This window comes from Atractosteus spatula, chromosome 13 (assembly GCF_055471065.1).
Source record: "Atractosteus spatula isolate fAtrSpa1 chromosome 13, fAtrSpa1.hap1, whole genome shotgun sequence".
In the NCBI taxonomy this organism is placed as follows: Eukaryota; Metazoa; Chordata; class Actinopteri; order Semionotiformes; family Lepisosteidae; genus Atractosteus; species Atractosteus spatula.
In genome coordinates this window covers 23934119-23948136 of record NC_142718.1, presented here as the reverse complement: position 1 = coordinate 23948136, position 14018 = coordinate 23934119, and the positions used below count along the sequence as shown (strand labels likewise).

General features: G+C 36.6%; 1 protein-coding gene across 1 annotated transcript in view; it reads left to right on the top strand.

Moving 5' to 3' along the window:
* The window catches only part of LOC148821914 (uncharacterized), a 68449-nt gene extending 55410 nt beyond the window's left edge, over positions 1 to 13039 (top strand). The window contains exons 36-54 of the mRNA XM_088931044.1: positions 958 to 1011; positions 1105 to 1158; positions 1794 to 1847; positions 2615 to 2722; positions 2814 to 2867; positions 2952 to 3005; positions 3283 to 3444; positions 4091 to 4198; positions 5258 to 5365; positions 6502 to 6555; positions 6686 to 6793; positions 7148 to 7201; positions 7933 to 8040; positions 8137 to 8190; positions 8271 to 8378; positions 9096 to 9402; positions 10064 to 10254; positions 10852 to 11094; positions 11622 to 13039. Coding sequence (XP_088787170.1) covers positions 958 to 1011; positions 1105 to 1158; positions 1794 to 1847; positions 2615 to 2722; positions 2814 to 2867; positions 2952 to 3005; positions 3283 to 3444; positions 4091 to 4198; positions 5258 to 5365; positions 6502 to 6555; positions 6686 to 6793; positions 7148 to 7201; positions 7933 to 8040; positions 8137 to 8190; positions 8271 to 8378; positions 9096 to 9402; positions 10064 to 10254; positions 10852 to 11094; positions 11622 to 11768 — 2130 coding nt within the window. The 3' untranslated portion in view covers positions 11769 to 13039. The remainder of the gene's footprint in view (positions 1 to 957; positions 1012 to 1104; positions 1159 to 1793; positions 1848 to 2614; positions 2723 to 2813; positions 2868 to 2951; positions 3006 to 3282; positions 3445 to 4090; positions 4199 to 5257; positions 5366 to 6501; positions 6556 to 6685; positions 6794 to 7147; positions 7202 to 7932; positions 8041 to 8136; positions 8191 to 8270; positions 8379 to 9095; positions 9403 to 10063; positions 10255 to 10851; positions 11095 to 11621) is intronic.
* Positions 13040 to 14018: the final 979 nt, after the last annotated feature.

Sequence of the window (14018 nt, the reverse complement as noted above, 5' to 3'; positions counted from 1 at the left end):
GTAAAGAAATGTGCATGTATTGTAGTCCATGATTATTCAAATTCTGATAAGCATCAAAAGGTGATATGATTATACAGTAGATTATCTTTAGAGTTAAAATAAGCATAGGTATGGGTAAACAGAATACCGTATGTGCAGACTAGGTACAGAAGGTACATTTCATTTCCTTGGCTTTAGTTCTAATACAGTCTCACGTTTTTACACTCCATAGAACAATATTCAGTTTTTAAGTATATGATGGCATATTTTACATGATACAGCACACTTTTAAAACAGACACTTATGCACATGCTGTACAAGAATAAAAATACATTATTATGAAACTGCTTGTGGAATGCCAATGGCTGGTTTAAAGGCACATGCTTATACTGTAAATGCTGTGTGTGAAGTATGGAAGTGACATTTTTAACATTTCTAAAACTCTTTGTGTTGCCTTTGAATATGACGAATGTAAAATAATGTACTAGCTCATAATAGAAACAGTAGTACCTTCTTACACATACAAGCTTTTCCGGGAGCCTTCTTTCAGCCACCTTGCTCCACAACTCTGGAACTCATTTCCTGCCACTCTGAGAAATGTAAACTTTTACAGTTTTTAAGTCTGCACTCAATAAATATCTGTTCAGTTAGACTATTAATAATGGTCTGCTTTATCTTTTTTCCATTCTGTTTATTTCTTTCTTTGTTTCTTTATTTCTGTTTAATGTTATTTTGATCTTATTTTTCTCTGTTTTTGTGTGTTTTTGTTTTTGCCCTCTAAAGTGACCCAAATGCTGTTTGGTGTACATGGGCACTGAAATAAAATGTAATCCTTGTAGTTTACATCACATATGGTGTTGCTGTGTCAGTGGAGATACTTATTTACCATTTTTCAGTATTCCAGTGCGTGCATGCCAGTGAACAGTAGTTACACTATGACTGTATGATCGCTAAGCTGACATCTTACTGTACTGGCAGGGACTCCCTGGGCCACTTGGGCCACCTGGACCACATGGACCCAGTGGTGAGAAGGTGAGTATACATGCCAGTTTCTAAAAAACAAAACTTTCACCTTCAATTATCACAATGTCCTTCATCTCACAAATTTCTATGGCTTTATTTCAGGGTGAACCTGGTCCTAAAGGGCCCCCTGGTCCTCCTGGATCCCGAGCCAGCCCTGTAAGTAGACATTTGTTATTCCCCTGGGAAAAAAACTAGTCAATAGACTGATGGTGTCACATAAGCAGTAACCAAAGTCCTGTCGTATAGAGCAAACACTGTCTTGGTAATTAATGGTGAAGTCAGTTTGCTTACTAAAACAAAAACATTATTTAGAAAAGCAATAACAAAACTGAGCTTTTCTTTCTTCCTATAGTACTGATTAATCAAACAACATAAGATTGTTAACAAATGAGAGGAAGCCGTTAGGCCCATCTAGCCTGTTTTTTTACTAGCAAAGTGAGCCAAGGGTCTCATCCAGATGTTTCATGAAAGAAGCCAGGGTATTGGCTTCCAGAACATGGCTACAAACCTCATTACACACTCTCAAAACACATCTGTAGCTGCACTTTTGAAATCTATAAATTAAAGACTTATTTTTAGAACATATTCTTTCTACCATGGTTTTATTGCATGCCTTTGATCAACCAAATAGTGACTTATGTGTTTTCTAGTCAAAATTTTTTAAATACATAATGTACTTGTTTTGCAAATGGTATGCCATTTTTATTTAATAATAATATGTTAAAAGCAAAGTAAATTTCTGCTGATGGTTTTATGTGTTTATAATTTTGTTTTCAATGGATTTATTATAGGGATCTCGTGGTGAGCCAGGACCTACTGGTCCAGTGGGATTTGCTGGTCCACCTGTAAGTTTTCAAATATGTTGTAAATGATCCTGCTAGATGGTATAAAGGGTAGCACAGTGCCACAGTGGTTACCATTGCTGCTTTGCAGTGCTAGGAGTCTGGGTTCAGTTGTGGTCGTGGTGTGCTATCTGTGTAAAGTTTGTGTGTTTGCCCCATGTTAGTGTGGGTTTCTCCAGCTGCTCTGGGTTCTAAAGTCCAAAAACATGATAGGTTAATTGGCTTCTGGGAAAATTGGCCCTAGGTATGAGTGTGTGTGTCTGCCCTGTGATGAACTGGCATCCCATCCGGGGTGTACCATGCTTTGTGCCTGGCTTCCCAGTGATTCTGAATTGGAAGAAGCAGTTAGAAAATGGATGGATAGACAGTATAAATTCATTGTTCTTCAATCCATTCTTCAATCTATTTACATGGTCCAGAAATTTCATGGTTATTATCACTGCAATTAATGACGTTAATTTCACACTGTCTCTGGGCTGCTAGTGTAAAAAAAAAACAAAAAACACAGGCTTCTAGAAACCAAGGCCTACCCATTTCTGTTCATAATCCAGATTATATCAGCTATTTGTATAGTATTAAGACATTAGAGTATGAACCATAAAATGGGTACAAAAGGTGATACAAAATTACCCAAATCTGAATACCCCACATATAGGTCCATTGACTGCATACAGTATGTGAGAAAGTAAAACTTAGCAAATCAATTATGTTTCAGAAATTAAACTATCTGTAAACTGGAGTTTAAAACCATCTTGACCTCTGTGTTCTAGGGACCTGATGGGCAGCCTGGTGTGAAGGGTGAACCAGGAGAGCCTGGGCAGAAAGGTGATGCTGGATCCCCTGGTCCACAGGGGCTGGCTGGATCTCATGGGCCTCCAGTGAGTCAATCTGATTAAATATGGTTACAGAACCTACAGCATTTTTGAAGAGAGGATCAAAATTGATTTTTTATCTCATTTCTATTCATAGGGACCTCCAGGAGTTGCAGGACTGAAAGGCGGAAGAGGCACTCAGGGACCACCAGTATGTACAAGACCTTAACGACACATCAATGAAATGTGTTTCCATGTGCCATGTTTCACAAATAATACTTGTTTTTCTTTTTAGGGTGTCACCGGTTTTCCTGGACCTGCAGGCAGGGTTGGTCCACCTGGCTCAACTGTAAGTTGGTCGTCATTACTGAATTAATTTACTGCAATGTATGCTAGCTCAGTGTATTATGATTATGTATCACGTTTATTCAACATTATAAGTATTATGTCCCTGTTAACTAAAAACAATATATTTCGCAAATTAATGTGAAATAGATTTCATCCAGTATTAGTCAATTTATGAAGACAAATGATTTAAAGTATCCCAACAGCAGTAAAACTATGCACAAAAAAGAATGGGGGAACTAAGTAGTAAAGATTGAGATTTTTAACGATGGTTTTTCCAGGGTCCAGTGGGTCAGCCTGGACCTCTTGGTCCTCCTGGGAAGGAAGGTCCTCCAGGGCTCCGTGGTGACACTGGACCACCTGGGCGCCATGGAGAGCGAGGGCCTGCTGGCCCACCAGGCAGCCCTGGAGACAAAGGAGATTCTGGAGAAGACGGGCCAACCGTAAGAACTGAATTCATCAGTTTGATTCACACTCTCAACAAGAACAGCATGTTTTAAACCATTACAAAATGTTGGACCAGCTTTATGAGTTTTAGAATTACAGATTGGAATTAAAAAAGTATAATATATACAAATACCTGTAAGTGGATAGAAAGTTAAAACACAAAGCGGAAGGATTTTTGAACTCCAAATTGCCTTATATTGTTCTCCTTTTGAAACCTTTTCAATCAGGAGTCAGCAGGTGTGCATCTGCTCCATTCACACTAACCTTGTACTGGAAGAGAGTGAAGTGAGGGCAGTTAACACTTCTCTTGGAATTAAGAATTTATCAGAGTTAATCTCTATTTCCTACAGTTCACTGTGCTATTTTATAGTTGCTATTTGATCCAAAGTGCTGTTATACAGTAGGTGAATTTGGCATTGCTTGGAGCTCTCACTAGCAGAACAAAAATCTTTGAAAAAACAACAACCATAGCGGTTCTGTGGAAAGACGAGGATACCCTGGCTGATCCAAGCCCATCTAGTTTCAGTGGTTAAGGCATAAACATTTCAATGTATTCTTATGTTCCATATGCTCTTTACACAATGTGCAAACCTGTAAATGAATATGGTCAAAACAGCAGTTGTATGTGTTCTTCCTCCACAGGGTCCCGATGGCCCTCCAGGTCCTCCAGGAACAACAGGACAGAGAGGGATTGTAGGACTGCCAGGGCAGAGGGGAGAGAGAGGAATGGCAGGTCTTCCAGGCCCATCTGTATGTATCAGTACTAGCCCTTTAATCTCAATGTTCTGCATGGCGTATCTCTGTAAAACTGATCTTTGAAACTTTTAAATGGTTTTAATTCTAGAGTGTGGGACTGTTTCAAAATATTTTATCAAGCTTCAATAACACTCAGTTGATCATATTAAACACATTGAACTCATATCTATGGTATATACACTATACACACAACATGTATTTAGTTGATTAACTTAATAGGATCAGTATAGTATTCTACTGAAACATCCAATAAATGTTTCAGAATAAACATACCATAAATTTCAGTCAGTTAGCGATACAACACATCAAAATATTTTTTAAATTATTATTATATCTAGTATATTCTATAATATATTATAGTAAATTATTATACATTTTAATACATAACTGATTTGATTAAAACAATAGTTTATTTTGGGAACTTAACCTATTATATTAAAGCAAAATACTGATGCATGACACATAAATTACTACTTAATTAGAAGTGTATTCATACATTTCTAGAACTCACTTATAATAATAAAAGTGAATGTTGCTCACTGATTAGCAGTATTGTTGTTTAGTCTGGGTCTCAACCCATAGTATTTCCCCAGCATATCATCACAAATGAGGTTTCAGCAAATGTAATGTACCCAAATATTCACGTTCCACTTCTCTGATGATGACATGAGACAGAAACTACTTTATTTGGTGACAAAATATTTTTCTTTCACCGAAACAAATAATTGTATAATACTCATATAGCCTTGTGCCTAACTGCTCCATGCAGTACTGACAAGTAACAAATGGCCACAGAGCACCTCACTTTTGTCTTTGTCTGACAGTAAGAGTGGCAGACCAGGTCTTGGCACTCATCAGGCATGCCAGGGATCCATAATGCAGTGTAAGATGTAATATCTTACAGATAATTAAATATTTGAGTTCTCTGGACTGAAATATGATAACATAGCAATGCAATACAGGTCGCATGTTTGAGGGGTATTTGGCAATGATATGTGGTCTTACACATTCAGTTGATCATATTAAACAAATTATGCTTAATCTCTTGTTAAGGGCCCACCAGGAAAACAAGGTGCCACTGGCCCTACAGGAGACAAAGGTCCTTCAGGCCCAGTTGGGCTTCCAGGAGCAAATGGCCCTGCAGGAGATCCTGGCCCAGATGTAAGTTATCCCTTCATCCCAATTAACTTCATCTTTGGAAGTGCTTTTGTCACGATTGTAGTCCCTCCTCCTTAAGGGCGCTCCTGCTCTTCCTTGTTTGCCCTATTCCCCGCACCTGCCCCTTGTTCCAGTCTCCTTCCTGTTTCCCTTTAAAAGCCAGACGCAGTCACCAATCGTGGCTCTGCATCTGATTTCCACATTGTGCGAGCCCGGGACCTGGTTGCGCCTGGCTCCGTTATGCTTTTAGCTTCCTGCTCCTGCTCCTGTTCCCCCCGCTGGTCCCGACCCGGCACCTGTTTTTAATCCCTTGTTTTGGATGGATTACCCGGCCATGGACTTTTGCTTGTTTTTTGGATTCTCCCTTGGACTTATTCTTTGGATTGTTTGCCTCGGCCACACCTCCCCGGATCACCAGCACTGCATGGACACGCCCCTCTGTTTTCATCCCCGTATTCCTGCATGACTTTTTCGCCAGTGTTTCCTCACTTCTCTGGATTGTGTCGTCCACATAGGGTCCTAAAGAACTGTTTGTTACACTTTTAACATAAATTCATATTATGCGAGATTTATCAAATTGCATCTTGACTGGAGGTAATTAATAACGTGTTCATCTTGACTTCTTATTAATGTTTGGATTTAGTTTTATTTATGGACACTGATGCTGGAATGTGCACAAAACAAAGGAATGTATAAAGGCGTACCACCACCTTATTGTAGACAGAGAGATTGGATTAAGTGAAATGAAACCCCACTGCAATTTCATCAGAGGAAATCATTTTCATTTTCTAAGATAATTATGCACTCAGTAAACGTTAGCACAGGGAGCTGAGAGCCTTTCAAGAACCATAACCCAGAGCAGCTGAACATGCTGACATCTGATTCCATTCCATTGGTTTAGGCCATGTTACAACCTGCATGTTTATTTTTTTAGCTTGGTTATTATCGATTTATTGATAAAGGAACTGGTGATAAAATTCTGCAATGGAATAGATTAGTAGGGCTGCAGGTTATGAAACACTGCATTATTGTTACCAGATCGTTTCTTCAATTAGTAAACATATGCTCTCCGAAGAACAAAGTAAAAATTGCTCTTATCAAAATAACATTCATGCTCCTATCTTTTTTTGTTTGCCCAGGGACCGCCTGGGCCAGATGGTCCTCCAGGTCGTGATGGAGTACTAGGCGCCAGGGTAAGAAAAGAGTCCCAGTTGATGTATTTGTTGTGTAGTTATGTTATTATCTATTTTTTATGTATTATGTTATTATGTAGTGGCCTTATTATCTTGTTGGCTAATATTGGTCTTTGTGTTTCCACTACAGGGAGATCGTGGTGATCCAGGTCCTGCTGGCCTTCCAGGCTCTCAAGGAGCCCCTGGTTCTCCAGGACCTGTTGGTCCTACAGGGGATCCAGGAAAACGAGGAGACAGTGTAAGTATGAATTTTATTCCTTTTATGGACACAGTGCTACAGGCAATGGAAATATCATTCTGAAATAACTTTCATGCTTCAGTAGTGATGTCATGAAAATTTTTATAATGTACTTATCACCGTCTCATCACAACAACATTTTCTTCCATTGAAGTACTCCTTTCTGCTACTTCAATCAGTTGCTGTAGTCCTTGCTTTTATACAGTAAACATAATGTTGATTAGTATTAGAATAAAAGTGGTTTAATAAAAGAAACATTACAGTCATGCCTATGCATGCCTGTACACTATAAAAGTAGTATTTAATTAAAAAAATCAGTTCTCCTATCTTAGAATGTATGTTTTCTTATGGCAGGGTTCACGTGGACCTGTTGGTCCCCCAGGAACTGCAGGAAAACGGGGATTACCTGTAAGTTTGTTTTTTTGATACTATTTTCATCTCAGCTCACCAGACGTACAGCTGCGCTGCATGTTAGGCTACTAAAACACAGGTCATTTGCTTTTCCTTCACTGTAATATATAGTGTATAAAGAATCTGAAAAATCAGTGACCCATGTGCTGTATTTGTAATGCTTTGGAAAGTGCCACTTTGTGTACTCTGTAAAGTTTAAATGGTAAAATTATTGGACAAAATCTACTTTGATGATTTCACTGTACTAGGAAATTAATGCTTTAATCTTTTTTGATTTAGTGAAACTGTGCTTACATTTTTGATAAAATGTCTTATCATAGTTTTCTACTAGGTTTGATGACTGGACAAACAAATCCATGAAGGTGTTTACATTACTAAAGAAGAAAAGTACATAATCATGTACAAGTGAAGATAAAGTTACAGGGGTCAATAAATGTGCCATAACTATTGATTGGCAATGCTTTTTACAGTCGCCTGTGTAAAGTACAATCTTAAACAATAACAGCAGACTAATGATTTTACTGAATACTGTGACCAAATCAATTAGACTTTTCCAAAGCTAGTACTCATGGCCACCATGAACTTTTTTCAGATTGAATCAGAACAAATTTGTCCTTTCTAGATTTTCTAAATTTTCTAGAGCCTAAACAATAAGCAAGATCAATGTGATGTATCATTTTTATTTTGTTTTTGTGATTCTGATTTTCACATTTTATCTGTAATTATAGGGTCCTCAAGGTCCAAGAGGGGACAAGGGAGATATTGGAGATCAAGGTGAAAGAGGCCAGAAGGGTCATAGAGGTTTTACAGGATTGCAGGGCCTGCCTGGACCCCCTGTACGTTAGCAGTATTCTTTCTATTTATGGTTTTTATTCTGCTATCAGAGTCGTAATCGATAAATGAAAACACCTGAACTATTCTCTTTTATTTAGGGTACAACTGGTGAACAAGGTGCTGCTGGAATTGTTGGACCTCATGGTCACAGAGTAAGCATATTCCCAATTGTTAGCATGTTTTTTTCAATGAATTTGAGTAAACATTCTTAATAATACTGTTGCTATTTTAGGGACCACCAGGACCAGTTGGCCCTCCTGGAAAGGAAGGGTACATTGGGCATCCTGGCCCAATGGGACCACCTGGTTCAAGAGGAATAAGTGGTGAAATTGGGCCTGAGGTATGTCCCTTGAACTGCAAGAAAAGAACATTGTTTTCCTGGTAAACTAATGCTGAGGTGCAACTCATTTTATTATTATGTATTATATAAAATAAAATACATGATCCAATCTTGTACTGATTTATAAGTGAAACATTCATGATGTTAAAATTTAAATTAAAACGATTTATATTTAAGCTATTGCTTCTTATTCTCCTCAGGAAACTGAACAAACTGAGCACCATTAGAAATATCTTTCAAAATGTACATCAGTGTATCTCATTGTATTATATAATAAATGTTTTTGTTTGTGATGCTTTATCTGTCATAGGTTTTGTTAACAAATGTTTTATTTTCTTTTATCAGTTACTCTTACCAACACATGTGAACTAAAATATATGTAATGAGTTTCTCTCAGTATTTTGTGTGTGCAACATTCTGTCTTTGTGTTTATTTACTTTTAATTCCAAACTCAGATACCAGTAGAGTAATTCAAGAAAAAAGACATAGGTTAATACTAAATTATTAGACAGAAAAGAACAATAGACAAATACAGAAAACAGAAAGCTTTCTGTTAGTATTTTGTATTTATTTAATTTTAAGATGAAGTCAGTATTCAAATACATTCCTTTGGGTAAAGTGAAAATTGTTTAGGTATTTTATTATTAGTTCAGGTTCTTCATCTGGGTGCTTGCTAGGTCTCTGAGTTTCAATATCAATTTGGTGTTTCTGTTACAGGGACCTCCTGGAGACCCCGGTCCACCTGGTCCTCCTGGTTCTCCTGGTCCTCCAACTGCAGCAATGGAGGACTTCTTAGACACTCAGGATTATGATGTTGGTCCCCCACCTCCTCCAGAATTCAGTGAGGATGAAGCTCTTCCAAACAGCAATAAAACAGATTCTTTTAAAACGGACCCTGGAGTTCATGCCACACTGAAGGCTCTCAGTAGTCAGATAGACAGCATGCGCAGCCCTGATGGCACCAAGAAAAATCCAGCCAGAACCTGTGAAGACCTGAAACAATGCTACCCACAGAAAAAGAGTGGTATGTTTAAAATAAATAAATTCATTCAAAATATGTCAAAATACTAAATCCAGGGCTTCGATGTGCCTCAGCCAGAAGTGAAGTTCATTTGACATGCAAGATGTGATGTACAAGTCCAGACATCACTGGTTCAAAGCTAGGTTTTGTACAGTAATTAGAGAACTGTGACAATGATTTCTCAAACATGAAGGTACAATAAACCACAAGCTGCCAAGGTGTGGTTTGAAAGGTCAAAGAATCATAGACTTGCCGCACAACCAGGAATTTGGTACTGTGCCAAATACCTGCATGCCTGTAGTATTGACAGGAAGCAGTGCATCAATTGCATGTTTTACAACTAAAAGAGATATGGGGCTTACAGAATAAAAACAGAATGATGAGTTGAAAGTGCACATATCAGAGCATTTGACTGAAAATTGAAAGTTTTATAATATGGTACTTGAAACAGAAGTATCTGTTATTTCCATATATTTGAGTAAAAAAAAGTGATTATTATACTGTATACCCCTATTTTTTTAAAATCAGTTATTATTTCTATGCTTATTTTTATTGTGTCTCATGTTTTCTGTAAAGAAAACAACCATTTAGACTAACAGAGGTTTGAAATGATTTCTTGTTTTGAAGAAAATTAAATATGAAGAATATTCTAATTGCATTACAGGTGAATACTGGGTTGATCCAAATCAGGGATGTGCTGAAGATGCTATAAAGGTGTATTGTAATATGGATACTGGCGAGACATGTATTTCTGCAAACCCATCTAGCATACCCCGCAAGACATGGTGGGGAACCACAAATCCCACAGACTACAAGCCTATCTGGTTTGGAGCTAACATGAATGGAGGAGCCCATGTAAGTTTAAACCATATGTCTGTGTATGAGCCTGTGTCTGTATGAGCCTGACACTGTTATGGAGATTCAATTATTTTAAGACACAGATTTTGGACTATTGTTATTAGATAAAGGCAGATTATAAACATAATATATGTCTGAATTACCAAGAGAATCCTCTTGAGTATTGACTGAACCCACCAAAATATCAAACTACAATCTATATAAAATATATAATTATCTCCCACACAAATTAAAAACTAGGTTTGGAATCTTGACTAACTTAGAATCTACCGTTAGTAAATTAGACAGGCTTGTTGATGATACCAAAAATAAGAAGATAAAACTAAAAGCTCCAATGGAAATCCAAACTGATGCTCAGAATCAAATTCAAAGACAAAATTCAAGACACAGCCAAATATTAGCAGATGACTTCATGTTGAAACTGACCTGTTGAAGCTCTCTCTTTCCTGTTTGTCTGATCACAGAAACAGAAATATATTAAAGAAAAAAAGCCTTAATTTTAATAAAATGTAATGATTATTTTTTAAGGTAAACTAGAGATTGCAGTGACTTTCTTTCTGGTATATAACCAAATAAATTTATTTTGTTTTTCAGTTCACTTATGGTAATAAAGATCAATCAACAAATTCTGTCACAGTCCAAATGACTTTCCTGCGCCTACTGTCAAAGGAGGCCTCCCAGACCATCACATACCACTGTAAAAACAGTGTGGGGTATAAAGATGAAAAAACTGGAAATCTGAAGAAGGCTGTGATTTTAAAAGCTGCTAATGACCTTGATCTTAAAGCAGAAGGAAACAGTCGATTCAGATATACTGTCCTTGAGGACACTTGTTATGTAAGTTTTAAAATTAATTTACATATGTACTGGGATATACACATGTATAATTACCTTTACTTAAGTGTTTTACTATTAATATTGACCATTTGGTCAGATTTTCACATTTCAAATTTGTTGGTAAATATTCTAACGAGAGCAATGTTATGAATACTACACTTTTTTATTTTATTTAAAAAAATGAATTGAAAAAAAAACAGTGATTCAACTGATCATACTATGTTGCATAGGCAAATAGGTAATGTTCAATACATGCATGAGTGATTATTGATAAAAAATGCTCCAAAATGACTTCCAATATATTTTTATAGTGAGCATATATTCCATTCTGCATTTTCATTCAGAAACTTTAAGCATAGTATGTAATACATTCTCGGCTTCTATTCAATTGCAAAATGACAATATGTCTTAAACAAATGAACTACAGAAGACATTTTTTGACAAAGTTTGCATTAAGATAAATACAGTATAATGTTGTCATACAACTTCCAATTCAATGAAATATTAATGTGTCTTTCATTTTGCAGAAAGCCAACGGTGAATGGGGCAAGACAGTCTTTGAGTATAGAACACAGAAAACAGCACGTCTTCCCATTATGGACATTGCTCCAGTGGACATTGGTGGTTCAGATCAGGAGTTTGGCATAGATATTGGGCCAGTTTGCTTCTTGTAAACCAAAGGACACAGACGCATTGAAGTCAATCCTGAGACTCTTGAACTATTTGCTGATTCACTCAGCATTGTACATATAATATCTTTGAACATTCTGGCCTTCTGACAAAATATTTATTGTGCCTTTGATTGCCTTTTGATGTTACAATAAATTTTAGTAGATTTTTAGTGTAGAATATTGCAGAGGTCTTACAGAAAGATAAAGAATGTGTTATTATTCCAGTGGAAAACAAGGTATAATCCAATTAATGTCCTGATAGTGTTTCCTTTTCTGAATTGAAACTACAGGTTTCTATGCATAGGAGGTATAAGAATATATTGCATTGCAATACAACTTACAGTATGAGAGGGGGTTATTAAAGGTGTATAACATGATGTTTAATATATATATAAAGACATCAAAGTAATGTATTACTTTAATAAGTCAAAGGATAAATTAAATGTTTTTCTCATAAACTGCTGACATTTGAATTTGTCAGGTTATGGGTGAGCCAGTCCATTTAAAAAAGTCTTTTGGAGGTGAAAAAGATAGATGCTGTTAACACGTTTCATCACTAAAAATCTACTAACCGATTAAACTATGACCTTTAAATGCCTTTTTTGTTGTTGATTTGTAAAACATTGTCTGTATTCTCACTAGTTCAACTTATATAAGTAAAAGACCAATTTAATATTAGACATTTTCAAATCAGTGGTGCTATATAATGAACATGAGTTCAACCATGTGCTTTTATGTGCAAAAGGGTAAGCAATCTCTTAAAGAAAAGTGTGTGCAACTGAATTTTGTGTTTATGTTTTTTCCACTTTACTTTTTTGCCTTAGTTTATAAAGAAACCGTGCAGACATTTAATTCCATAGTGTAAGCTACCTCATCTCTAATACTGGGATGCATTGCTGTTTATTTGTAATCATTTTCAAAGGTGCTGTATTTAGAGGGGATCCAAGCATTGCTTTTGTACAGCATCGGTGCAGGATTTGGTGGTGCTAAGACACAGTCTTTCAAAATGATGAAGTAGCAGAACAAAACAACCAGAATTCAATTAAAAGGATGTTATAAGGAATATACTTTCAAAGATGTTTATTAGTTCTAAATGTCTGCATGTTTTATTATGTAAAGCATGTGGGTAGTCTTTAAAGCAGTCTGGCTTCATTTTTCTTTGCTCACTATGGCTTCATCCTTTTTTTTATCAGTCTGGGCCAATCCAAAATGAAAAGCCATCGTCTTTCATGTATTTTGCTAAGCAATTAATTAAACAAATGCTTGTTTATACCTAGTCTTCCTTTTGTCAAATTAATTGAGATACGTGTTTCAAAAGAGAATATTTTTGTGTCTGTGCTTTCTATGTACAAGTGATTTAAGTGCCATGAAAGTGAAAATATTAATACTTAACCTTTTATATCAGAAAACACAGAAAAAAGTTAGGTCTCATGGGTATTTATGCTTGGGCTCTGTATTTGTTGAAATTGTGAATTAATGCACTTGGACAAAACTAACTTTCTTTTCTAAAGTCCAGACTGAATTAAAACCTCAAAACCACCCAAGAATTGCAATTTACAAGCCTAGTACTTGTTTACGAATATTGCATTGGGCTGAAGCAAGATGTCTTGGTAACATTGGTTGGTAACATTCAGGGTTTGGAATTTCCAATTGATGGAGTCTTGAAGTTTTGATTTAATCTGGCTGTTACTATATCTGCATAGGTATGTTTTACTATCACCATATTTTATTTCTTATTTGTGTAGCTTGCTTAATTTATTTTGATAGTTTTCTATTATTGTTTAATTTGCTCTTTACACGTGTATGTTGCAACAGAAATATCTCCAGAGTAAGCTTCCTGAAAGTGTTAGCCTGGAAGTGTATGGGACAAGCAGGGAGTGTTGCACATCCATTTTTAAAGTATTGTTGTTCCATAAGGTGGCACAGTGGTGCAGTGGTTACCATTGCTGTGTCTCAGCACTGGAGCTCTGGGATCAATGCAATTTTGATAGGTTAATTGGCTTCTGGGAAAATTGTTCCTGATGTGAGTGGTGAATGTCTGTGTGTGCCATCCAGGGTGTATCCCACCTTGTGCCTGCTGTTTGCTGGGATAAACTCCGGCTCCCCTGTGACCCCGTATCTGGTATTAGATGAAGCAGTTAGAAAATGGATGGATGGATGTTGTTTTATATTCCATACATCTTGTCTTGCAATGTCCTACACCCTACTCTCCACACCTTTCCCCTTCTTTAACTTAAAAAAAGACACTGAATA